Here is a 26026-nt window from a genome sequence, read left to right on the forward strand (position 1 = left end):
AAGGTTTAAAAAGTAAGATGCCATTTTTATTCTGTCAGCCAGGGGGTATTTTCCAATGAGCATGGAAACAACATACCTTGGCATCACTCAGCAGTGCAAGGGAGAAATCTGGACACCACCAAAACCCAGCAGTTGTTCTCATGATTAACAGAGTCTGAGTCTGCATGCTGTACACCTTGCTCAAGCAGACGGGACCGCTGAACTTTAAGTTACTACATCTGAATGGCACCAATAGCTTGTCAGACTTCAAAAGATTAAGAATTTATTGTTAATTGTGATCTAATCTCTACAATGGCCAATTTTTTTTTCTCTTTATTTGACATTCATGATGCTAGAAAACCTTTTTTTTTTTTTTTTTTAAAAAAATTGAGAAGAAAAACATAAAATTAAGTCATCCAGTTAGTAGGGGATTTCAAATGAATAGTCATTCACTAATCCTAGTGTTGCTTATGGATTAGTAGTCCCGTTTATTTATGCTGCAGTGGGAGAATTTGGACTCATCTTCCCATATGTAAATTACTACTACCTCAGTACTTCAGTGTTGTACGTAGGCCTATTTATTGAATTTTCATTTAAAGCACTTCAGTGCTCTTGTTAAATTTGTCTGGACTGATATTACCGGTGAATCAAATAGGACTAATTTGAAGGAATCTGAGGAAGAAGATAACTACCACTTTCAGCAGATGTACTTGACTGTAAATGCTGCTTTAGTATATAGCTGTTCTTTCTTCCTCAGGAAAGGTTTTGCTTAGGTTCTGAAACACTGAGTAGAAAACCAATGTCTTTTCTTACTTAAAAAAGCTTGTATATTTTATGTATGTATATAACTTGTTAGTTCTTAGAATATTATCTAGTTTTAGAGTAACTTGTAGTAGCTCAGGAGTATCAGCATTGCATTTAAGAAATAGTTGTAAATGATCTACCTGCTAATGTAGCTAGTTAACATCCTTTCAAATCAAAGATACAACTGTAGAGTTGGTAGACTGCTAAATAATCTTTCTTAACAGCTACTGTTGAATAGAAAGGATGGAAGGACGAAGAGGAAGGTTACACCTGAACATTTATTATTTTCTTAAAAGAATAAACTTGAAAGGCTTGCTTTATTTATGCATTCAATATGTTTCACATGTTGTGAATTGAAAATTTGGCATTCTCTGATTAAGTCAGATCATTTGCAGTGAAAACCATCTGCATCCAGAAATCTTTACCACGTCTTCAAGGTACAGTTCACTGCATGGAAAAACTCTACTAAATTACTAAATCATTTAAACTTTTCTTAAATTCAGACATTTCCTTTGTTGGGTGAAGGTTTGTAAGTCTTCCCTTTTTCCAAAGGAGGTGGAGCGGCTGTAAGTCCTGAAATAAATAATGCTGAAATTACAAGAATTTTCATTGCTAACTTCACTGAGATTACGCTTTTACCTGTGGCATGTGTATTTACATATTGGCACAAATGTTTGATATCTAATAATATTCTTTATTTGTAATGTCAGATATATGGCTTTATGTATTGCATTCATGCTTTGTAAATGTAGTAGTAGTGAGTAGCTGTTGAGTCCATTGCTTAGAAAAGATCTTTTGTGATACATTATTCTGAAATCTTTCAGATTTATAATTTCATAGATTAATTTTTCATATAGTTTCTTTTTTCTTTTCATATAATGCCTTTCTTCAGTTTGTCTTGTGCTGAAAGAATGCTTAGATTAAAAGTCTTTTCTTTAAGGCTTTCCTTCTATGAAGCAGTTTGTTTATTTCTGGTGCAAGGTACCTGTAAAGGATGTTCCTGTAGTTACGACAAACAGAACCATTTTGTATGTAACCTTGTCTTGCACAAATGACTCGGTCACAAGAGAGTGAAAGCTTATTTTCAAAAGTACAACAAACAAGAACTGGGGATATTTAGTAACTATTTTGTAATCTTTTTCATTTTATAGGCTTGTCTTGACCCTCCTTAAGACTTGGTCATCAGCTTCTTTTTGTATTTTAGACGTACTTCACAGTTTAACAAATCTCTTAATACCCTCTGTGGTAATGAAAAATGCTAGAAATGTTAAGTGTTAGGTTTCCGGTATCTTACGAAACCACAGTCATCTTAGTTGCCTCTAGATTCACTCCTTAACAGCATATTTCAGATATAAATGACTTGTATTATTACCAACCTCTCTTATCGCTGAGGAGGTACAGAATGAACAAGTTAACTTCACTGGTTACTACTCATAGAAAAACATTCAAAAGACTGAACCCAAAATTCAGAACAACAAGCCTGCACATTGCCAGCTAGACTTAACCTTTCCCAATAGATGTATGGGTTTATGTACTCATTTTGACTGGTGATTTTTTTTTTTTTTGTAAGGTTGCAGTTCCACTTTTAATACTTACTAGGTTCCTGTTACAGTTAGAGAGAGTAAAACTGATGATGGCTTTTAGAAGTGTTTGCATGTACTGGAATATTTATGCTTCTGTCCAATAATTTTTAGAAAGTTTTAATCTTATTCCAAGCTTTTGTACCTTTGATAAACCAAAATACTGTCCAAAGTCTATATAATGGATAATACTGATGTTGAAATTGTCAAGTTTGACAAAACAAGTTTGGCTGATTTCCTGGGAGAAGGAGATCTCTCAAAGATCTTTTGTCAGTAACAGAAACAAAGGCTGCAGAATTGGAGCTGGAACCAGTTTATTCCATCTTTATACTGTGTTCATTTGTCTTTTAGTATCAAAAACTATTAACACTTTTTTTCTTTCTTCTCCCACCCGCCTCCACCCCACCCCCAGGGAGGCAATAATGCAGGGCATACAGTTGTTGTGGATTCTGTGGAGTATGACTTTCATCTTCTGCCAAGTGGGATCATCAATCCAAAAGTCACTGCATTCATTGGTAAGTGGGACATCTCTAAAAACTAGACAATACTGTAGCTACAGACTTCTGACAAGTTAAAATAGCAAAGTATATCTGAGGACCTACAGGATCAGGATATTTCATTCTCAAATTCTCATAGGCCTGAACTGCTCTACTATCTTCTTAATACTGTCTTAACTCAGTTGTGAAGTTTGGATTATGGAGGTTTCTTTTATTGTCTTGGATAGTTTATCTTTGTTCTTGTCTGTCCTATCAATGCAAACAGCTAGCTGCCCAGTGTATCTTCATTCTCCTGCTCCCTCTTATTTTCTCTACGAATTATTTCTTTTATTCTCAGAATTCTTCCTCTCTGTTTTAACCTTCAACCCTGCTAAGTAACTACCAGTACCTTTTGAAAGATAGATCTTTCCTCCCTTTTCTGTTGGGTTGTGAAATGAATGCTGACTCCAAAAGACTTCTGCACTATATAGTTCTTACCAAGAAGTCCTCTCTGGAGAGTACATTAGAAGGTTTAGGGCTATGGCAGTACTATGTGATGTCAGAATCTATGATTTGTTTGCTTCCTGAAGGGGGGTTTAGGTTGTCCTGTCTGTTGTCCCCACAACTGTATTTACCCCACTCCCTCTCTTGGAATCCTGTTGCCAATCCTACATTGTTTATTTTCTTTGGAATGCTTGTATGACCAACCTACTTAATAATGCTGTGTAGCCCTTAAAATTTCCTTCTAAAAATTAAGGTAAATATAAAACATGTTGACACAGCGTTATAACTATGCATGTACTCATGTGCTTGTTTAACAAATCAGGTGAGTCTCTGGATTGCTAAAGGCTATGACCTATCAACACTTCCATCCTGCTTTTTTGATACCCAGAACTCCTGTCCCTTACACAGTGTACTTCTCCAAATCAGGAGTCTATTGCCATGCTCTTCCTGTCACTTCTTCCTGCATATCTCATTGCTTTGAGTCTATAGTCTTGCCTCTCAGCTTGGTACATGTGCCAGGAGTAAGTGATCATTGACACTTTGCTGAACACCATAGCAACTAAAGAGCCTCTGATGCTAGTTACTTGGTTCATAAACAGTACTTGCTGAATTCTTGGGTCCAGCTTGTAGTGACTTTATGCTTGCAGTCAGCATTAACTCTTTACTTGATGGGAATTGGTGGTTAATTGCCTCTTTTCAGCTGCTACATTGTGACTTGATAGCGAGATAGTTTTGGATCAACTTGCCCTGCCTAATACTTCTACAGAAATTGAGCCAATAGGCATGAAAATTCCTCTGATGAAAGGGACGTTGGGATGTTAACCGCTTCTAGTTTTGCGGGCTGTGGCAGATGGTAGTACTTTTATTCTCTTTTGATGTGTTACTGTGTTATGTTTCTTTAGAAGATTATTGCTTGAAAACAGTAAAAAAGGATGCTCATTTGCCATATTTTGTTTGGTGGACTCAGGGTTGAGTAGGAAAGACCCCATCCTTTAAAAATAGAGTAGACAGGAGAGAGCTTTTTACAAATTGTCTTGTCTGTATCTGCTATCTCTTGGTCTTGTCTGTTTGGAAGTTTGTTGTTCTACTTTAGGTCTGCTCTGTGTTTAAAACCTCTTTTGGGGAAAAAAAAAAATCTGGCTTAAGGTTCCACTGAAAGGGCTTATAGGTTAAAAAAAAAAAAAAAGGGTGGGGGGCAAGGGCAAAATGATTGGAGTGTTAGAATAGATTATTACTGTCAATTAGGACTGTACCATGAAGGTTACAGTGATGAAGTCTTAAATACTTTGTATTTTGGTGTTTAGAATGCTTTTTGTCTATGTGAAATTAAGTAATATGCAAATAGTTACAAATGGCAGGTCCCTTCATTCTTCAGCTAGATGTTACCATACTGATAGCTTTGGATCTGCTGATGTACTGAGTTTGGTATGACCTTAAGATGGTTCAGTTTTGCTAAATGGAAATGTTCCTTCTTAAGCAGTCAGTGATGCTGTTTAATTGTATGAATTGGTAGTCTTTTTCTGAGCAATGTGACAGCTGTAGGAAAGCGAGCTTGCTTTTGATAGAGCTTTTTCCTCTGTTATTTTTGCTAGTCTGTTAACAACCCCAACTCTATATACAGAATATTCTGTGTCTATTTACAGCAGAAGAGTGCCTGAGGGGATGCTAATGTTTATAATGATGATAGAAATGTGCAAAGCTTTTAAAAAACAATAGGGTTATTAAAATGAAGTACAAAGGGAAGTTAATTTTAGGTACAAGGAAGTTGCATTCTGGACTGTCCCACGATGCTGTTACTGTTTGTCCTGATCTAAATTGAAAGTTTGTTGAGTTTATTAGAAAGATTCAATGCATTTAGTTAGAAACACATACTTTAGGGGTAAATAAGTCTTTAACAGATTAATTCATAAGACTAAAAATTGCAATGTCTTCAAAGTTTAAAAACTTAAACAAAATACTCTGCATTCAAAACATGAAATGTCTTTGAATTGTTTGGAATGTTTTTTTCCATGCTCAACATAATTCACTAAATTTTGCGTAATGGTTTTCTTCAGGAAATGGTGTTGTAATTCATTTGCCAGGACTCTTTGAAGAAGCTGAAAAAAACTTAAAGAAAGGAAAAGGTGAGAAAATTTTAAGATACTACCCTTCAAATAGTTTGTGTGGCCCTCCTCAAAAGATTTAGATTGCGGATGCCTCTGTAGAGGTTACGTACAGGTTTCTTTTTTTCCAGAAATCCATTTAGCTGCTAGTTCTTGACAGGAGTCTCACTAGAAGTCCCAAGGCCCTCATGGGAAGACGGACAAAAGGAGTCTCTGTACAGTTTCAGAAAAGAACATGTTCTAAATATGAATTATCTGCAGACATTTTTCTTTGCTTAAAGCAGTGAATTTAAGAAATGAAACAACTTGTCGAAGTGTGTTACCTGTTCATAGTCATTTTACTTCTTACAATATTAGTGTACAGTTTGATACATGTTAATGTAAACAAATGCTGTGGTAATCGCTTCCTGATTCAGATCTCAGTTTGGATACTTTCTGTTATGTGTATGGCCATGTTTGGCAGCAGTCTACTGTAAGTGAAGTAAAGCAATGCTCTCGATTATTCAAAAACAAAAAGCTACTGATTGATTGCTGAAATTGAGGAACTCGTAGAATAGCTAGTATTCTTCCTCAGAATAAGCCTGACTTTCTCAGCTTTATAGGCTGATGCCAAGTTTTAATTATTGAAATCTACTGGGTTTTTTTCTCTGGAATGTGATTGTTCAATCTTTAAATAGATTAACTGAAGACTAAATATGAGAAGTATTTATCCTTTATACATCAGAAGACAGAAATGCTATATAAAACATAATTTGAGCTATTTCATTTTGTCTTTTAAGGGCTAGAAGGCTGGGAAAAAAGACTAATAATTTCTGACAGGGCTCATATTGGTAAGTTCCTGTTTGTGGTTTGGTTTTTTTTGTTGATTTTTTTGTTAACATTTATTTTCTCTAAACTTCCAATGGCAGTAAAAGCATGACAATTTTTAGCCATCTCTTCATATAGGTATATACTTTTCTTTGGAGTAAGTCTCCATATGCTGCTTTGGTTTATTGAAGGTCCTAGAAAAAATCACTCGCCACTCAGGATCCTCCCAGGTTTATATTCTAGCGACTCTCTAATCCTATTCCATAAGCATAACCTAGGCAGAAAGCAGGTTCACTTTCCAAATCAAAGATCAGAGGTGCAAAGCAGTCAAAAAGCAGTTCAGAAGTTAATTGACTGAAGGATTCATTTCCCCCTTTGGAGTAAGAGCAGTGTTGCTTATAGCAACTTCTCTGCTGTGAAACCACTTGACTGGGCGTGACTTCCAAACTAACAGGCTCCCTACCAAGTAAATTGCTACATACTTCAGAAAGGAGACTTTATGGGGAAGGACTCTATAGGGATGCAGAGAATGGCAGCCCTCCTCCCAGGGAGCTCATCAGTCAAGCGTTGATTCCAGCCTATGTTCCAGACAACTCTGCAGTTCAAAGCCTGGAGTAAAATAGCATTTAGAATCCAAACCACTTGAAACAGAGCTTCGGAGGCTCTTGCTATATCACTCCTGGGACATCTTTATTACATAAATTCATCCTTTAGATTAGATCTTTAGATGTCGTAACATAATAGTTATGTAACTGCATGTATTGGGAAATGGGCTTATTGCTGCTCAGGTAGTCATCTTCTGAAGATGCAAACTTTTTAGGTCATTATCAGATAAAAGCTTATAACACCGGAAAAAAGGTTTTGCTTTTGGTTTTGCTTTTTTTTTAAGGGAAAAAAAAAACCAACACAAAACCCCACAATCTGGAATAGTTTAGTGAGTGAACATGTTATTTCAGAATAAATACATTTTTACTTTGGAGTAACTACTGAGTTTGAAATAGTTGAGTAACTGTTCCTAAGTTACTAAAATCCTTTCTGAGAGTAGAAGCACTGTAGGTTAATTACTTGGAAATGACTAGATTGTTAGAAAAACTGTTCTGCGATGATTATATTGCAATGGCAATACTGTGAAGTTTTCATAGCTAAACTGGTCTTGAGTAAAAAGGACCAGTTATTGACTGTCACCCTTAATTATTCAACCTGTTAACATAAATGAACTTTGAGAATGCTTCTGTTTAGAAAGTTTTGATGACGGTCTGGAGATCTATTGCAATGATAAATATGTCTTCTCTAAATTGGGTATTGGCGATCTGTGAATGATTAGTCTGTAACAAAAGATCAGCCAAAAATAGGTTCAAACTGCTGGGGATAATCTAATCCTTTAAATTACAGAGATGTGTGGAAAGAAACACAAAATAAATTGGTAAGGCAAACAAGGAGAACCACTCTTGTTTTAAAGAGACTAGAGTACTTAATTAAATGAGTCTGTTTCTTGCAAGTTTTCAGTCTTTCCTATGTAATGTGTAGATTAGTTTTTTAACTTCAGGAGGTAGTACTTAAGAAAAATAAGCTGCCTTCTGTTAACCTGCAAATTGTTGCACCACTGTTTGTATTTGACATGAGTCATGTCAGTTTTTTTTTTTTTTTTGCTTTTATGGTAGACAGAATTGGTGCAAGGAATACTTTGCCTAATCTGTCAATAATACATAATTCTTTAAAAAATAATTGGGGCTTGTGAAGATGACTTCTGTTTACATAACAGGTGTTGGTGGGAGCTTTTGTATTTCCAAATGTATTTTAATTGATGTTGTCTAAAACATAAAAATAAAGTGGTTTAAGAAATCTTTAGAATGAATAAGAATTTTTACTTAAAAGTTCCCACTGTAAATTTCAGCAGTTGACATTTTTTACTATAACCGGTTTTCCCAGATCTTTTTTCAACTGCATATTTTCTTTCTTTCCTGTCCATATATTCTTTTGGGCCACTACAAAGCTGAAATGGCTTAGTAGGGGGAGGTGTATATACAGTCTGCAAGTATTCTACAAAATAAACACTTAAAAAAAAAAAAAAGTCAGTCTCTGAAGAACCTCAGAACTTTCCTGTGAAAAAATGTAACTTGTAAAAGAGGAGAAAAAACTCTTGCCATTTTATTTGCCTCTCTTCAGTGTGTATATTTATGTTTTCCACATTGATGAACAGGGCTAGAGTTGGTTTGAAGAAATAGTTACTGATATGGTAATTTGTTTTACACAAATTTTCTACTTAAGTTATTTTTTTATTTTCTTAGTATTTGATTTCCACCAGGCTGCTGATGGCATCCAAGAACAACAGAGGCAAGAACAAGCAGGAAAGAAGTAGGTAGTTTTGTTTTGTCAAACATAGGATGACTTAGTACAAATGTATGACTTGATACATTGGACTTCTGTTATTGTTTGTCATTGAGTTTAAACAAGTATTAATTATCCTTATAACTCTTCAATGTGGAGTATGCAGGGATCATTTCTTACACTTTTGTCCGCCAGTGGCTAGCAAAAAGATTATATTCTTAATGAAAGGGTTGTATCTTGATATTTCGCCTTACAAAAAAGTTCCTAGTTCCTAATTTGCTTTATAAAAAGTGTTCCTGCTTCCTAATGTTTTGTTTACTGGAGGTGTTTGTTTCTGTAAAAATATATTTCTGTTTATGAAGATCAAAAGACCCTTTCGTCATCTCCAAATAACTGAAAGGTCTGATATGACTGATTTGGTATCTCACAATGCTTCATTGTCAGAAGTGCATGTAAGTGTTCACGTTGTCTACTACATGCTGCTACTGACTTTCTGAAGCTTTTGAAACTTTTAGAAACTAGCTGCTATGTTTCTATCTTGTGATTTTCAAGTAGCTCACTAGTTCTTGAGGATGGGGAAAAAGCTGGCAGAATTAACTGTGCCATGTCTACAGCTGGAAAGTAATGCAGCACTATAGACTTCTGAGATACCAGTGAACTTAATCTCTCTTCTTGGAAGTTTGTCTGATGGATGAAAAGTAATTCAGGCTTCCTTACTGAGACCTGTAAAAGGTATCATCCATGACAATAACATTTAAAAGAATGTCTGATTTGGGCATATCTTGCTTTACACAGGTTGATATTGAGTGATAACTTGTCAATTATTCTTACACTGGGTCATTTTCGCACTTGACTGTGCTGTACCAGCTGTCTTGTTACCTGCTATTTTAGGAATTACAAAGTAAACAGGACGAACATACATATATATGTCTATATAATGTATATGGAAGAATATACGTATTTTTCTTGTATGAGCTAGTATGTGTATATCAGCTGTGCTTGAATGTTTACGGACCACAAACTAAAATTGCTGTATAACAATATTTGCAGTTAAAAACACTGTCAGTCAGTCAGCTACTTGTGAGAAGGAACCACTTTATTAGTTAGTGTTAAAGGTTGTAAGGGGAAGCCCAATGAAGAAATAACCACTTTTCTCCAATTAATTTGTTTTAAAGAAACCCAGAAAAAAAGTTACATTCAAAGTTAAAAAACTTAAGTCACTCTTAAAAGGGCTGTATTTCTTCTTTCTGTGGGGTTCTTGAAATTCTGCAACAATCATACAGTTTTCAAGCTTGTTAGAACTGCTGATGGATTGAAAATGCTAAACTATCTATTTCCTTCTAAATTTTAAGGCTCTGTAAGTGACTTTGGCGGGGGGAGAACTATTACAGGCTGGTTAAGAGCAGGCTATCATGAACTACTTATCAAAAGACTGTCTCCTGTTTGGCGGTGGGGTGGAGAATTGAAATAGCCTGCTAGCATGTCGAACGGTAGATTTGACTGCATAGCATATTTGGTATTAAAATTCTTTTGTGTGTAACACTTCAAAGTTGATCATTATAAATAGAAAGTTTATTTTTTAACTGAATGCTTTTATCTGTTCAAATGTAGCTCAAAAACAGTCACAAGTAAGGCTCATGTAGCTTCCGTTGCAGAAAGGTTATAGAAAAGGTAAACTAATATAGTATATTATGTTTATACAGTTGTTTTAACTTCTATAAATACAGTCTTCTGACAGCTTAACTCTTTTGTGAATTGGCAGGTCTTAATGAAACAAAATAAATGGAAACCAACTCCTCCTTAAAAAAGTTCTCTGTGGAGGGTGTGAATTAAACAACTGTTTAAGCCACAGTGTCCTGGTCTGGTTAATGATACTGTATAATGCAAAGTTGATCAGAATGTCTGTCTTCTTGCACTGGAGGCAAACACATCACTCCCTGAGATTACTCAGTATTGAGTCCAATTGGAAGAATCTGTTTTTTTCCAAGAGTATTCTTTAATCTACTCCAAACTACTAATGACCTAACTAAAATGAATTATGTACTGATTATGAACTGTGTTTCAGTTCACTCACAAACCAATTGATACCCTTTATGTTAAAGTTTAGATATGACCTGTACCTTCTACTTGCAATGGAGTCCCTCTTGAATCGAGTTATGGTATGGTACCTTCAAGGCAGTTTGAAGAAATCTGGGCCACTCTGCATATGCAGAATTTATAATTGAAGAAGATAAGGCTCTGTGTGTCTGCTCAGGGAAAAAACAACAAGCAAAACAGTTAAAACTAAGTGCAAAACTAAGCTTAGCAATGTACAGCACATTTCTGAAAATGCTGCACACCTGTTCACTTTTTAAAAAGTTACTTAAGCTTTTGAGAGTGATGGGGAAGGTGTTTGATAATCTACCTATGATGAGTGCAGTTTGGCTCCATTTTGATAGCTATTTAGCAAGACTCTGGCAGAAGACACTTTCTGAATGAACTAGCTGTACTTCTCTGACAGTAAAGTCAGTGCAAGTAAATTGTATCTTTTGTTATCACTGACTTAAGCTGAAAAAGGCTTTCGTGTAGAGTGGGTAGGTAAGGGTAAGGAAAAGAATTCAGGTTTTCAGAATCAGCTACAGTGGAAAATCTATTCCTGAACCCGTGCTAATGTACAGCATTTTGAGTATCATTGTCCCTCTTAGATGCTCGGTAGCAATTTGTTTTCCTGGCTCCAGCTGAGGTATTTAGAATTAAATGAAATATTTCTTACATACAAACTTGAAATCCATACAGTTTGTGCTGTTGCATTATGGAGGACTTTCTTTAGGTCTTCAGGACAGCTTTTTAGGAAAGTGTTTAGTTAGTTTCAGTTCATAGTACTGCAGGATGTTGTCTTGGCATTCAGTTCCTTAAGTGTAAAAGTTGGGAATTGCGTACAAATAAATACGTAATTGTTCACTGAAGTATGAAGAGTTATTGGTTTAAAACCAGAAGTGTGTGGGAGATTAATATCTTTATGTCTATAAACAGTGATATTCTGAAACTAAGTTGCATATTAAAAGTATCTCATGTTTTAAGTGCTTAAAACAAAGTTCTAAATGCTCACAATTAACAGCATTTTATTTTATGCTAAGGAGGTATTAGCTTTAAAGAAAACGCATCTTAGTTTTATATCAAGAATAACTCCTGTTATTATCTTTTGAAAGTTTGGGAACTACCAAAAAAGGAATTGGTCCAGTATATTCTTCAAAAGCAGCTCGAAGTGGACTCAGAATGTGTGATCTTGTTTCTGATTTTGATGAATTTTCTGAGAGGTAATTTCTGTATTTTAATGCACAGTTTTAAGCATAGTTTTCAGTTTCTGGGTACTACTCTGGTTGCTGTTACTTTTTATATTAAAAATTATTGTAAAATATGAAATTAATTTTATTTATAATTTTATTAATTTTTCTCTTTTATAATTGTTAAAATATTTTATTGTTTAAAACTGTTTATTCACCAGATAATTGCAGATATGTAACCAGTAAAACCTAAGGTTGGTGGGGGCATGAGGAGGAAAACAAACAAAAACCTTAGTGAAGCATTTTTACCTTCCAGGTTCAAAGTGTTAGCCAATCAGTACAAAGCGATATATCCTACCTTAGAGATAGATATTGAAGGGGAATTGAAAAAGCTCAAGGTAAGCCTGCTTCTGTCTGTTAAATGATGTAATCACTGTGTGCAGTTACTGATATGTAAATTTCCTGGTGACTGATGCTTGCCCTTGTGTGAGGAGTTAAAACATAACACATATTACAGGAAATTGGTATGTATCAATTTTAAAGAGTCTGCTAGCATCCCTAAAGACACTTTTGACCCTGCTTTATGCAGCATTTCAAAATTTCAAGAGAAATACTGTGAACTTCTAAGAAAAAGGCTTGTATAGGGAGAATTATTTTTGATTTCCACTTGCTCAAACATACTGGCTAGGAGAAAAAAACCCTAAAATAGTAGTTGGGGAAGGTATGTTTCATTGTAAAGCACAATATTAATTCCTTGTGTCAGAAACTTAAGAACTGAAGTAAATTATTATTCTAATAAGCCTTAAGGGAAGAAAAAAAATACGAACAACATGTTAAAATGTAAGTTGATAGCAGCAGAACTAATCAAGCCTGACTGCCAGCAGACTAGTCTTCTGGTTAATTATGAATTCTGATTTGATGTTTTCCCTGCAATTGGGCCAGCTGTGAGATTTCTCACTAGTATTAATTTTCTTATGCCTAACAGTGTGATTTTTGCGATGCACCTAAGTTCTTATTTGGAAGAAATTGTCAGGTGTTTTACCCTTACCCAGCCTTTTTGTTCATGCATTTTATAGAAACTTAACTGTGTGAGACTATGTTGAGCTGTAGTATTTTTATCAATATGTAGACCTAAAAATCAGTTCAAGTTGAGTGTTTTATAATGCTTTATAGTTTACTTAGTACACATTAGGATTATAGAATATCTGAAGCTATTTGTAGCTTGAGGAAAATTACTTGCACTTAATGTTTGTTTTATGCTATGCACTTGATTAAATTCTGAAAGACAAAGTGTTATATTTCATGTGAAGTGAATCATTAGAATGAGAACTTCATATGTTCTCATGGGGAAAGGGCTGTGTACCAAGTGTTAATCTGAACATTACCGGCTTCTTACATCCAGCCACTCAGTGGCATTCAGGCACTTCACACTTAATTCCAATAAATAACTTTTTACTTCTACTTACAAACATACCTGTATATATGTCACAAATTAATGCTGCTTTATAGTTGTGTGCATTTGTTGGCTTCAGATGGCCAGAAGCGGAACTCCCCACATGCTGGTTTTGGGGGAGAAATTTTGAACACTTGGAAATGAATTACCGAATACAGTAAAGTATTGTGATTATAATCAAGCTTGAGTTGAACCATTTCAAAAGTTTGGAATTTATACCCCCCACCCCCCCACCCCCCCTTTTTCCCCTCTTTTGTTCTTTCTTTCCTCCTAGGAAGAGCATACATGTCTATTGTATACATCAGAGTCTAATGTTCTTCCTTCCCCTGTTCACCCATTATGGCATATTTAGCATTTCTTTGTTTGCTTTTCCTTTTCAAAAGGAATAAGAGCATTGTTATGAGAGAGGAATAGCACTTGTACTCTGGCTGGCTTTATCATAATGAAATTATACTATACAATAGTCTTTTGTATTATTCAGGGCTGCATGGAGAAAATAAAACCAATGGTAAGGGATGGTGTTTATTTCATGTATGAGGCTTTACATGGACCACCAAAGAAGATCTTAGTAGAAGGTGCAAATGCAGCACTGCTGGACATTGATTTTGGTAGGTATAACCTTTTTGAGAGACACGTTGCTGTATACTTACGTTGTGAAAGAGGAACACTAAATATAAACTCTTCCGTGCTTAGCTGTTCTTACGGCAGAAATGTTTGGTATTTGGGAAGAACAGTACTCTATATGACTAGCAAATAATTAGAAGAAGAAGTTTTTAATTAAATCAAAAAAGCTTTAGACTCTCCCAAGATTAATTATTTGAATGACAGTAAAGATCAAGGGACTTTTCTTAAGTAGAGTGTAACTATTACTTCAGTGTCTATAAATTTCATATGAAATAACTCACAGTTGTATATGTCTGTGGAAGACACTTGAGAACTAAAATGGAGAGCTTTGAGAGGCAAGGTATATATGCAAAGTAGTTGTTGACTTTTGAAGAATCAGCTTGCCTTTTTTTTTTTTTTTAAAAACCCTTTGTATAACATTTAGTTTTCAACTGTTTCATGGTGTAAGGAAAGATGTTGGGAATCTGGATTGCTAATGAGGCAAGAGTAAAATATTATCCCAATCAATTTGAAATTATAAATGGTGAAGTTTTTCTTAAAACACTGTAATTTTGCTCATAAAATTAGAAGCTTCTTGATAGAAGCAGCTTTTTTTTTTTGAGATTATTATGTTTGTTATCATTATGTTGCAAGGACAGATAAATTATTATACCTCTGTATAGGCGTAAGCAGCCTATATGATTGGCTCCTGCATTTTGTCCCATTTTTCTTCAGTCTCACTAGCCTTATAACTGCATCATTTTTATTGTTGGAAAGATGCTTAAGCCTGAAATTGAAACCTGTAAGAACTACGGTCAAACAAATACAAAATTGGTACACACTCTGCTTTCAACTGATAGGAGTTCTGATATTAGGCATTTTCAAATATAGTGAGTTTGAAAGCCTCTTTCTTGTGCCTCTTTCTCTCCTCTCCTGACACAAGGAAGATGCGTCTAAGGCTGGTCACTGTAAGTGTAAGCACCAAGTTTTCCCATAATAATCTGAATATTGGAAGAAACTTCCTTTTTTAAAAAGTCAAAAACAATAAAAAAAAAAAGAGAAAGAAGTCTTCAAATATGCTTGTCACAGGGAAATGTTTTGATGCAAAACTTGAGATATTTGGAGAAAACTCTAGGGGGGGTGTGTTTTTTGTAAGTAGTGAGGATTTTAGATTTCATGTATGTATAGGAAATGCAAATAGTCTGAAACTCATCAGATATGTCTATAATATGTACAGAATTGTTCGGGCACTTACATTTTTCTCCTGCCTGTGCTGTGAGACCCACACACAGAGAGTATATCTGCTCTCCTTAGGTAGATACCATGAGTGGATTGGGCACTTGGGTTAACAATAGACAAGTCCCAGTCAAAAGATGTTACAATGCCAAATTTGATTATTGAGCATTCTGAACGGGGCTCTTTTCTGTGCCTTTGTGCACAGAAGTCTTAATACTGAAGTGAGTTTTATGAGTGTGTGTCTGTTGATGGTGAAGATGGTAAATCCCCAGCCTTGCAGTCCATCCTGCTTTTCTGGAGCGTGTAATGAAGTTCACATGTGCATGTGTCTGGGGGTTGGGGTGTAGGGGTTGAGGTGTGTGGTCTTCTGTGTATTTAAACACTGAGTGAGGAGAAACCAATGTCACTACACCAGGCTGGGAGCTGAAAATGAGTAAGAATTGTCTCATTGACTCTGTGACATCCACTAGCTGTATTTTCTGTCAGTAAAGAAAAGCTCAACTTTGGTGTCCAAAGAAGGATAAAAACTAATTAGTGCTTGCAAACTGGTGTGACATATCACCTGTAAGTCTGTGTCTTTCTCTTGTTGAGTTAGACAAAAGAAGCTAGAGATACCTGAAGCTAGTTTGCAAAACCTCACTGAACAGTCTCTGAAGGGTTCTACCTTTTTAAAGTTGTCTATATTGCTTTCATTTCCTTTTGTTTTGGCTGTTCCTCTCTTGTCCATTTCTGATTCTTATACCAAAAGAAAAGAAAGTCTGAAGCATGAGGTAGAAGTTTCTCACTTATATGTAGTTACTGTGTGGCTGAAGTGTTTGTTCACAATTCAAATCAACTAAGGATTGGCATGCTTCGTTTCATCTTCCATTACTTTAAAAAAAAAAAAAAAAAAAGTGTAAACCCAAGGATTTTGAGATGTTTAACTCTTTTATCTTTGCTGTCCAGGCTGTTTTTTAAACGAGGGCTGAATATTTAATTAGAGACAAACTCTCACCACTAATGAACTAGACTATATTCCAGGACTCTTTTTTTTTCTTTTTTATTTTTTTTTCCCTTCTTTAATTGTGGAAATTTTTTTTTTTTTTCATTTGATTATGTAAGCAAAATTTTTCTTTCTGGAATTCTACATTTCTTTGCAATTTCTTACCCTTAATACGTGCTGACCAGTTTGTAGAGCTTGTATTTTATTTTTTCTCCCAAAATGAAAAGTGATAAACTTGTGTTTTCTAACCTTTTAATACCATTTTCTTAAGAGAAGAGTCTCCCTTGAAATTTTCATTGTTCTATTAGTGAGTATATTTTATGTAAGATAGCAAGGCATGGTTTTCTGCTGTCTTACTGCAATTTTTGACTTGTATGATCATTCAGAATTGTCATGTAGTCAACTTTTGCATCTGTACCAGTTGAAGTAAGTGGTAAGATTCCTACCTTTTTCAGTAAAGAAGGATCAGACAATGTACATACAAAGCTAAGAGCTCATTAAATATCTTCTTGACCACAAAATACATTTATTGTGTGTTTTCTTTTTTAGTGTGTAACACCTAGGTAAGTGCAATGCAAGTACTAATCCTCACCAGGTTAGATTTTTATATGCATATTTTTTTAATAGTTTAAAACCAGTGTTTTAGTAAGTTTTTAAAACAAATTTTTTTTAATAGGCACATATCCTTTTGTGACTTCATCAAACTGCACAGTTGGAGGTGTGTGTACAGGTCTGGGCATGCCACCGCAGAATGTCGGGGAAGTGTATGGAGTTGTGAAAGCATATACAACAAGAGTTGGAATCGGTGCCTTTCCTACAGAACAAAATAATGTGAGTATTATCAGCCCTAGATGTGACCTGTAACTGGGCGAAATAACTTGGTGTGTCTGTCTTATGTTAAATCAGTGTTACTGGTTAAATGCAAGTAGATGACAGTGTGTTTGGATGTCTCATTCTTCCGATTCTAGACTGAGCTTACAGGACTGCCAAATCTGATTGTCAGTTTCTCAGACCTTCCTGTGGAATAGAAGGCTAGAGCAGGAACAAATTTTGAGAGATTTGCTCAAATAGCATTCTCTTGAATTAGAAATAGCATTTTGTATTTCTATTTTCATCCCAATGGACAACTTTGTGAAAAATTGGGGAAAGAACTTTTAAGGTAATTTACAATGTTGTTAAATATACACCTGCATCATATATTGCAAATAAAAAAAAAAAGGCTCATGTAATAGTATTACTCTTTGTTAGGAAATTGGAGAATTGCTGCAAACGAGAGGTAAAGAGTTTGGCGTTACCACTGGTAGAAAAAGAAGATGTGGCTGGCTGGACCTTGTGTTACTCCGATATGCCTACATGATTAATGGATTTACTGCGTGAGTTATTTTGACAGCTTTGCTGGCAACTTGACATAAAAAGCATGAAATGCTACAGATTACTGTAAATTGTACATATACTAGTTAGTAACATTCAGACTGTTAGTATTCATTTGTTGATTGTTTTGATATTTTGATAAATTAACTGTCCTTCATTTTTCCTAGCATTAAATGTTTTTTTATTTGACATTTTCATACTCATAAATTTTTCTTTCCTTTACTTGTGGCATGTTGTTGTTTCTCATTTAAAATGATCCAAGAAGCACTTACATATCTTAGTACTTGATGCTTCAAGGTACCCCAACCCCTGCCATCCTGCCAAACCAAATCAAATTCATTACAAGGGCCTTAAAACCTGATATAGTTTGTGGGGTTTTGTTTTGTTAGTTTGTTTTCAAAATAAGACAGATGGGAACCCATCAGTATCTTCAGCAGTATGTGTAAGTGTAGAAAATTCTGATATGACTTTGGGATTTTAACTAAAATGAAAAATAGGTATCTGAAACAAAACTGGTATAAAATTTCTAGTAGATCAAACTATGTAAATACATGCTTTACTTACATTTTCCTGTTTTTCTTGTCCTTTGTGTTTTTTATTTAAAATAGGATGCAGCCAGGTATTTACAGAGCCAGTGTTTGATTATTTTGCTGCTTTCACTGTAGGACAGGAACATTTGGCAGAGGACAGGAACAGACAGCAACAGGCATCGTGCTATGAAGCCATCTGAAATGAATGGTCATAAAGTATCTTGGCAGCACCCTGACCAATTAAAATTCTAAGACTTAAAGCTATAGACCAGTAACTTTAATTGGAGAATACCTGTTCTTTGAATTTTGCCGTTTTCTTACAGTAGTAAATCTAAGGATGCGGATGCAACAAAAAGCCTGTTTAAGTTTTCTTCTCTTTTTTGTTTTAAAGTCACACCAGATAAATAGATTAGTGCCATACAAGCTATTTTTCTAAGGAAAGAATTAATTGCAATGTGCAGGAATCAATTTTTCTTTTGGTATTTTTACAATGTGATGAGAGTTGAGAGGTGTTGAACTTGTTTAACCAGAGTCATGTTTCTGTATAGATTGGCACTTACCAAATTGGATATCTTGGATGTATTTCCAGAAATCAAAGTTGGTGTTGCATACAAACTAGATGGTGAAATCATACCTCATTTTCCTGGTAAGACTGCTTGTTTAACAATTTTAGATTTTAGTGAACTGTAATCTGATACTTAAATGCATTTGACTTTTACTTGTAAAATTTATGCAGCATCAAGACATTAACGTCTTCCCAAATGCACAGAGACACACTGTACCACACCTGTACCTGTACCAAATACTGTCATTTATCTACTAGAAAGATGCAAAGTGCTGTATAAAGCTTCTTAAATGTGAAGGTTGTTACTGCTTTATCCCTTTCCTTTAATACAGCCTGCATTACCTTCAAGCTAGATTGGAAGCTTGTTTCACACTCTAAACCCGGTGTCTTATTCCCACTACTGTATTCATCCCCTCTTCTAGCAGGACAAGTCTTCATTTAAGCATGTGGTGAACCACATGAGAGAACTGATCTGGTTGAAAAACCAGATTTTTCTCTCCCTGTGTTATATTTCTAACAGTTCATTTCCCTTTAATGGTTCACAGAGTAGCCAAAAACCTGTCACACCTACGCAATGGAAAAAAGGGAGAAGGGGTGGGGGAGGAAATGAGCAATTAGTTTAGATGAAAGCAAGACTGTTTTCTGATTCAGGACCACCATACATCAGCTTGGCATGATAGAAAGTATAGTTCCTGAGGAGGACAGTGATCATTTTTACCTGAAAAATGTATCTGCATGTTAAAATATTCAAATATTAAGCCTAGTGTTTTCATGGATAATGCATCTTTTTCAGTTTGCTGTAGCAGAGATACTCCAGAAAAAGGAAGAATGTTAACTAGTACTAAAGATTGGGCTTTCTCATTTTCTAATGTGCGCATAGATGCCTGTTTCTGTTCTAATTGCTACCTCAGGGTTTGATGCTGGTCGCAGGTTACAATTTTTCATGTGATATCATCAGCAGAGAACTTTTTGTGGGTGAGGAGATCAACTGTAGTAATCAGATACAACTCACAGCAGGATTTATGTAGTATAAAGATGTAATTATGTATAAAGGAATAAGTGATGATCTGCCAGTAGTTCTTGCAAATAGCACGTACCTGTTAGGGAAATTCATAAGGCATTAATAAAAAATCTTGTTTCTCCATGTGCTTGGGGGAGTTCTCTAATTGATTTGCCTTCCAGTATCTTCAAACAAAAGTGCCAGTTACAATCTGAATGCATACTGAATGACATGGCATGCACTTTTATTCAGGAAATTTACTACTCATCTTGCACTAAACCAGGGAATGCTTTTCCCTTTTAAGACTCGTATTCCCTGATCGATACCCTTATCAAAATATTAAGGAAATTTGTGTGTACTTTAGATGGCTGTTGAACGTAATGGGGATTGCATGTTTGAATTGAGAACTACTTAGTAAATGCTTCATCTGTAGCCCTGTCATCTAAGCTGGGGGCTATTTGGACTTCGTGTGCTCAAGCCAGGAGGACCTTCTCTGGCAGTCCGTCATTAAAGATGACATAAATAGGTGGCCATGTTTTCCAGTGCTAAGACTTAAGTGATTACTTTTTTTTTCCCCCATTCATTTTGTGTCTCAGATGGGACAAGAATCTTGTTACAGTTCCTGAGGGCAGACTTTGCTCCTTGTATATGCCCAGGTAACAGGTAGCTGACATTTGGTCATAGCACCACAACGTGGCTGACCTGCATAACTGTGTTTTTCTTCAATGTATGAACAATTAAGAATTCTGGTAGAAATTTAGTAGAAGTTGTTGTCTTTGCTGTTGACGTGCTGTCTTCCTTAAGTGTCAGGAAGGAGTTTGAGCTGAACTTCTGGTAAGCTGGAAGATGCTGTCTCTCACAGTGCCTCTGTGTTCCACACCTCTCTCTCTGCTATACTCCTCAACATTTGGCAGCATTTTCAGCACATATGCTGCAGGTTACTTATTACCCCTGCCCCTGGCATAAAAAACAAAAGGTAACTTTCTTCACACTTTGTGTTTTGCAGACCATTAGATTATTTTTGATGTCTACATCTCTGCATGCTGTGCACTTGTATAATTAATTTATTTTTAAAAACTTGCCTCTTTGACATTTTGAATTTAATTTAGAAGAGATCTAGTCTGGGAATCTCTTGCTGGCAGGGTATTTCTTTCTCTCTCCCCTCCCTACCCTCCCACTCTCTTGGAGATGTTAGTGATTTACCCTTCTTGTGAAATGACTGTCTCTAAATTAGAAGCACACACAGTGCCCACCATCTCAGGAAAAACATGCCATATTTCATATATTGTTCCTTTTTCCAGCTGGATCAGAGAATCATACGAGTCTCACTCCGTTTTTTTAGCTTAGATTTCTGTGGGCATTTCATAATCTCCTGTTAAGAAGGAACTGAAAATGTCTTGTAAATTCACAGCTGACTTCAGTTGGTGTCGTTGAGGCTGTAGTCTTTTGCTATGGAGCTGGCCAGTATCTCCATTTCTATTCAGTCATAGGAGTTTATGAAAGAAAGATAGAACTCCCTGCTAGCTCTGAGCTGATCAGTTTAAAAGGAATGCGAAAGCCGTGGTGTAGTCCTGCTAACGACTCCTGTCCAAGTTCAGGCATCAGGTGATCTCAGCACAGACAGACACAACCTCTAGCTCAGGAGACTTTGAAAGCACAGGAACTTAGGAAATTGGGAGATTATTTTGGAGAAGCTTTACTTCATGCTTGCCTTTTGTTTTTTCTTGTGCTCTTTCCCTGGGCATCTACTGTAGATTAAAGAGCTAGGACACTGTGCTAGTTGCACCTTTGGTCTGACCTATACAACTGTTTTTATGTTCAGTTTCAGGAAATTGCTGGAGGATCCTTCTCTTAAAATGGTGCCAAGATTCTAAATTTCAGCTATTCTTTTTTGAGTTGGAAATAACATCACATAATTCCTTCTCCAAATTATACTACCAGACTACCAAATACCATTATATCTGTTCTCTCTGTTACCTAATTCAGCTGTTAATAGGGAATATTCCAGAAAGCCTAAAAGATAAATCCCCTAAGGGAAGAGCTCAGAGAAGTCTAAATGGTGACTACATCTGCTACTACACTGAGCTCAGTTTATGGCTTATCTTTCCCACCCATTATCTTTTATCACACCTGCTGGAGTAAAACGAGAGAATTGTTTGAAACATCAAGAAATTTATCCCTTCTTTTTCTTCCTCTCTTTTGGGGAAGTAAGGAATTGAACTAATACAGAGTAATGGAAGATTGTAGACAAGATTAGACCGTTCATTTCTAAGTGCTTTCAGCTTTCTCCCAGCTAGCCTCATCAGAGAGGCTTCAAAATAAAAAATGCCTGTGGACCTCCAAGGTTAGGTGTTCAGTCACTTTCCTTCTTCAGAAAGAGAGAGTCTAGCATCCTATTCTAGACCATCTGCACTGCCCAGAGATTAGTTTGTGGGTTTACACTTTGAACATAACCGGACAGCAGATGACACCTCAGTTGTTACTACTGATGACATAAAAGAAAGTGCTTATCCTTGGCCTCTGCAACCCAACGTCCTTAATTTTCCTGTCTGTCCTGGTTACAACAAGTATTGATTCAGGATCATTTGCCTTAACCTGTGAACACCTCAGTCCAAAAATTGTGCATTTCTTCACTGTTGTAGGCTTTGAAGTCAGTAGAGCATAGTCCTCTTTCACCCTTACTCAAAATGCCTGGTTTATAAAGGCTGTCCTTACAACATTGCTACTATCGAAATCTTATTTGCACCAGGACAAATTATTCAGTATGCTGAGCCTGAGTTTGTTGGCTACACACACACTGATGGTTTTGTATTTGCACCTCTACTGTGCCTCTTGCACCTAAAACCCTTTCCCAGGTTGACTAGCTGTCTTTGCAGGAATGACTTGATCTGAGGCATGGAGCCTACATAACATTAATTACAGTGCCTTTGGCAGAACTCTGTCTTTTTCAGGATGGCAAGAATGCCTGACACCTCCCATTTTTTTATCAATGTATTTTGAGGATTTTCAGGCTTAAGGCTTTTGTTTTGCTGCCCACTGTCATTCCAAGACTAATGTTCAGATAATTACTGGAATAATTCAGTTCCAGAACAATGTGCCTAGCATCTTTTCCAGTACTTGAAATCATCACAGGATTCAGAGTTAATGGACAACATTGTAGCAAGTTACCAAATGAAGGACAAAATGGAATACACTCATTGTTTCTATTCTGAGAAGTAATTGGAAGAGTTACTGTTCATACATCATGTGGGACCCCACACTGATTGACAAATTCATTGTAGAGTTTTGGGGCAAAGGGTCTGTGGGCATCAGAAATCTATTATGTATGAACTGCATCTTATGACTATGTTTAGTAACCTATGCCATTTTAAAATGTGTTTTAACTGCCTGATACTTACAAGCTGGTGCCTAATTTTGCTTTCACATCACCAAATTCCCTCGTGAAGGGGGAGTTGGATCTTGGTATGTGTTCAGAAAAAAAAAAAAAAAATCAACATTTTGGGGAATTACTTTTCCTGAAAGGTTGTTTTCTGAACTTAAAAGATTGCGTTTTAAGCAAAATATAGGCATGTGACTGTGAGTACTGGAATTCGTAAAGTCTAAGTCCTGATAGTTACTGGATTTTTTTTTTTCTCTGCTTATATTAACAAAAAAGGACACTTCAGCACCTTCAGTGCTGGTATTAGTTTATGAGTAAACCTGTTTGTATAAGAAAAGAATAAAAAGCTTTACAGTTATGTATTTAGTGGTAGAGAATATATAATCTTTGTGGACATAATATTTTTGTTCCTGTTTGCTTCTCAGCCAACCAGGAAGTCTTAAATAAAGTAGAGGTTCAGTATGAGACACTCCCAGGATGGGATACAGACATATCAAATGCAAGGACATTTGATGAGTTGCCTGTAAATGCACAAAATTATGTTCGCTTTATAGAAATGGAGTTGGGTGTTCCTGGTAAGTAATCCAGATTTTTTTGTTGTTGTTTTGGTTTTTTCCTGCTCCATGAAACCTATCTTGTACTTTGTCTTAATGAACATTCAAAATATTGAAAACTAGTTTGCAGCTGTGCTTATTCTGATGTACCTGGTGATACTTGTAATTATTGTTTTACTTCTTTTTATTTATCTGTTTAGCTGTTGAATTGAAAGCTTTGGGAAGTTCTAATATGCATTCTTTCTTTGGCTTATACTATAGTTCTTGTTCAACTGAGATTTTTATAACTTGCTTAAGTGTTTTTCAGATTGGTTATAATAGGGGTTTAGTTCTGCTGCCATTATAAAGTCAGTGGGACTACTGGTATATCAATGTAATTTAAATATGTGTGACAGTAAGAGGTCCTAAACTAACAAATTTCTCTTATGCTCCCTAATAAAGATGATCCTGTGGTTCCATCCAAAGATAGGAATTAGGAGATGATGCAAATCTTTACTTTTCTGACAGTTTCTACGTATCTTTTTTCCTATGATCTGGAAAACTGATTTATTTATTATGGCAGCTTCAAGACTGTTCCTGCTTTTCTAAGTTATCAATGCATTCTTACTTTGAGAACAATAGACATAGTTATCATTTCTTGACATACTAATACTATATGCTGTGTTTTTCTTCAGACTATGGTACTTAAGTGCTTAAGAAGATAAGTTTGTATCTCATCTTAAGATACAATCCAATCTTGCTTTGTATTACTTATAATAAAAGTTTGCTTTTCTCTTCTGCAGTTAAATGGATTGGAGTAGGGAAATCCAGGGAATCAATGATCCAGCTGTTTTAAAGATTTCAGATGCATGGAAGAAAGCACACTCCTCAAAAGACTGCTCATTCTTAAATGCATTAGTAGCCCGCAAAGCAAAGATGTTGGAAAGATAGATTTTTGCATGGAAAGAAATGCTAGAGTTGATACCCCCAAATCAGTCGCTACTCCTGAAAGAGACTTTTAACATGAACCTGTATCAATTCTTGTTCTACTGCAATTTCCAGGATACTTGTCATTGTTGTTCAAGGTGCCATCAGATTATTTTTTTTTCTTTACCTAATATTTACTTCATAATGTAATTCCTGTTTGAAAATCTAAGGTAGCATTACTTTCATGACTGTTTGTCTTTGTTATCCTCTCTCTGCTTTTGGCGGTGTTACTTCCCTGAAATTTTAGACAGTAAAAATAATGCAGTTTTGCACAGATAGTTTTACATCCTCATTATTTGTATTCCTAAAGCTGTTGTATTCTTAATGGCTGCTCTTGTGAGTGATTAAAGAGGGGGATTCTGATTTTATAATGCTATAAATGCTGTCTAAATTATTGTGTGATCTGTTTTTTTTAAAAAAAAAAAGATGTGATACCAAGTTGTTAAGAATGTCCAGGTTTTTTTAGCTGTATAACACAGAAACTTACTCTTTGTAACTCACAGAGGATACTCAAGTGTTTACCAGGAAGTGTGCCCAGAAAGTTAGAAAATTGATATTGTAAAAAGTTCATTTGCGATTATTAAAGAACTGTTCTGATTTTGAGTTAAATGTTTTATAATGTTACTCTTTTTTTTTTTTTCTGGTATTTTAAAAACGCTGTACTTCTCTACTTCCAAGGCGCATATCTCAAACTGTTTCCCTAATTAAATGAGGTTATATTTATATTTGGTGAGAAGTCTAACATTTTGATGCCCTTTTAAATTCCTTTCTATATAGCCAATAGAAGATCTTTCTCTGGAGAACTGGCAAAGCACAGACACTTTTATAATTATAAATTGAAGATGCTTTAGAAATAGCATTTAAAGTATTCAATATATTTGCTTTAAATGTAGGGAAAATAACAAGTATTCACCTCAAGACATCTGACGTACTTTGGCTTATTAGTGTTGGGAAATGTTCTAGAATTATTTTAATTTATAACCATTATTATATATTCCAAAGAATGTTACTTGTTTTGGCAACAATTCAATAATTACATATTCCCTTTCCAGATTTTTTGAGAATGACTTTGTTTTTACACACTATGCTATGGTATTCATGTGCTTCCTTTTCACTTAAAATAAAATTTACTTTGTTTCCTAAAAACAAGTTTGTGTCAGGGTGGGGCAGGAGTTTTAGATTTAGTTTAGTAGATTTTGGCTATGCAGGTGAATATAAGAAACTTTTAATGCAAAATAAAAGATATGAGGCCTTCCAGATTATGTCTTGGGTAACCAGACGTTTCCTGAAATGCAGTAGATTTGTTGGATTGATGCTGCTGTTGAGGTGTTCAGCACAATGTTTGTGTTCTCAACTGGCATAAAATAAAATTGCTTATCATAAGGGGAGGAACAGCAGGGTTGAAGGATAAAAATGCTGATATTTAAGGAGCACTTTCTATTGAATTGTTTGCATGTGACAGCAGTTAGCAGGGTATGTATTTTGCTTGTGTAATATGTGGAAAGAGAAGGATACCATTGGCAAATACATTTAAAGATCATTCT

General features: G+C 35.5%; 1 protein-coding gene across 1 annotated transcript in view; it reads left to right on the plus strand.

Annotated features, from left to right (window-relative positions):
- Positions 1-24862, plus strand: part of ADSS (adenylosuccinate synthase) — a 38613-nt gene extending 13751 nt beyond the window's left edge. The window contains exons 2-13 of the mRNA XM_010562592.1: positions 2776-2878; positions 5398-5466; positions 6225-6275; positions 8541-8607; positions 11769-11876; positions 12160-12241; positions 13778-13904; positions 16794-16948; positions 17366-17490; positions 18567-18664; positions 23388-23537; positions 24299-24862. Of these exons, the coding sequence (XP_010560894.1) occupies positions 2776-2878; positions 5398-5466; positions 6225-6275; positions 8541-8607; positions 11769-11876; positions 12160-12241; positions 13778-13904; positions 16794-16948; positions 17366-17490; positions 18567-18664; positions 23388-23537; positions 24299-24351 (1188 nt within the window). The 3' untranslated portion in view covers positions 24352-24862. The remainder of the gene's footprint in view (positions 1-2775; positions 2879-5397; positions 5467-6224; positions 6276-8540; positions 8608-11768; positions 11877-12159; positions 12242-13777; positions 13905-16793; positions 16949-17365; positions 17491-18566; positions 18665-23387; positions 23538-24298) is intronic.
- The last annotated feature ends 1164 nt before the right edge of the window (positions 24863-26026 follow it).

This window comes from Haliaeetus leucocephalus, unplaced genomic scaffold (genome assembly GCF_000737465.1).
Source record: "Haliaeetus leucocephalus isolate CR32 unplaced genomic scaffold, Haliaeetus_leucocephalus-4.0 Scaffold162, whole genome shotgun sequence".
NCBI classification, from domain to species: Eukaryota; Metazoa; Chordata; class Aves; order Accipitriformes; family Accipitridae; genus Haliaeetus; species Haliaeetus leucocephalus.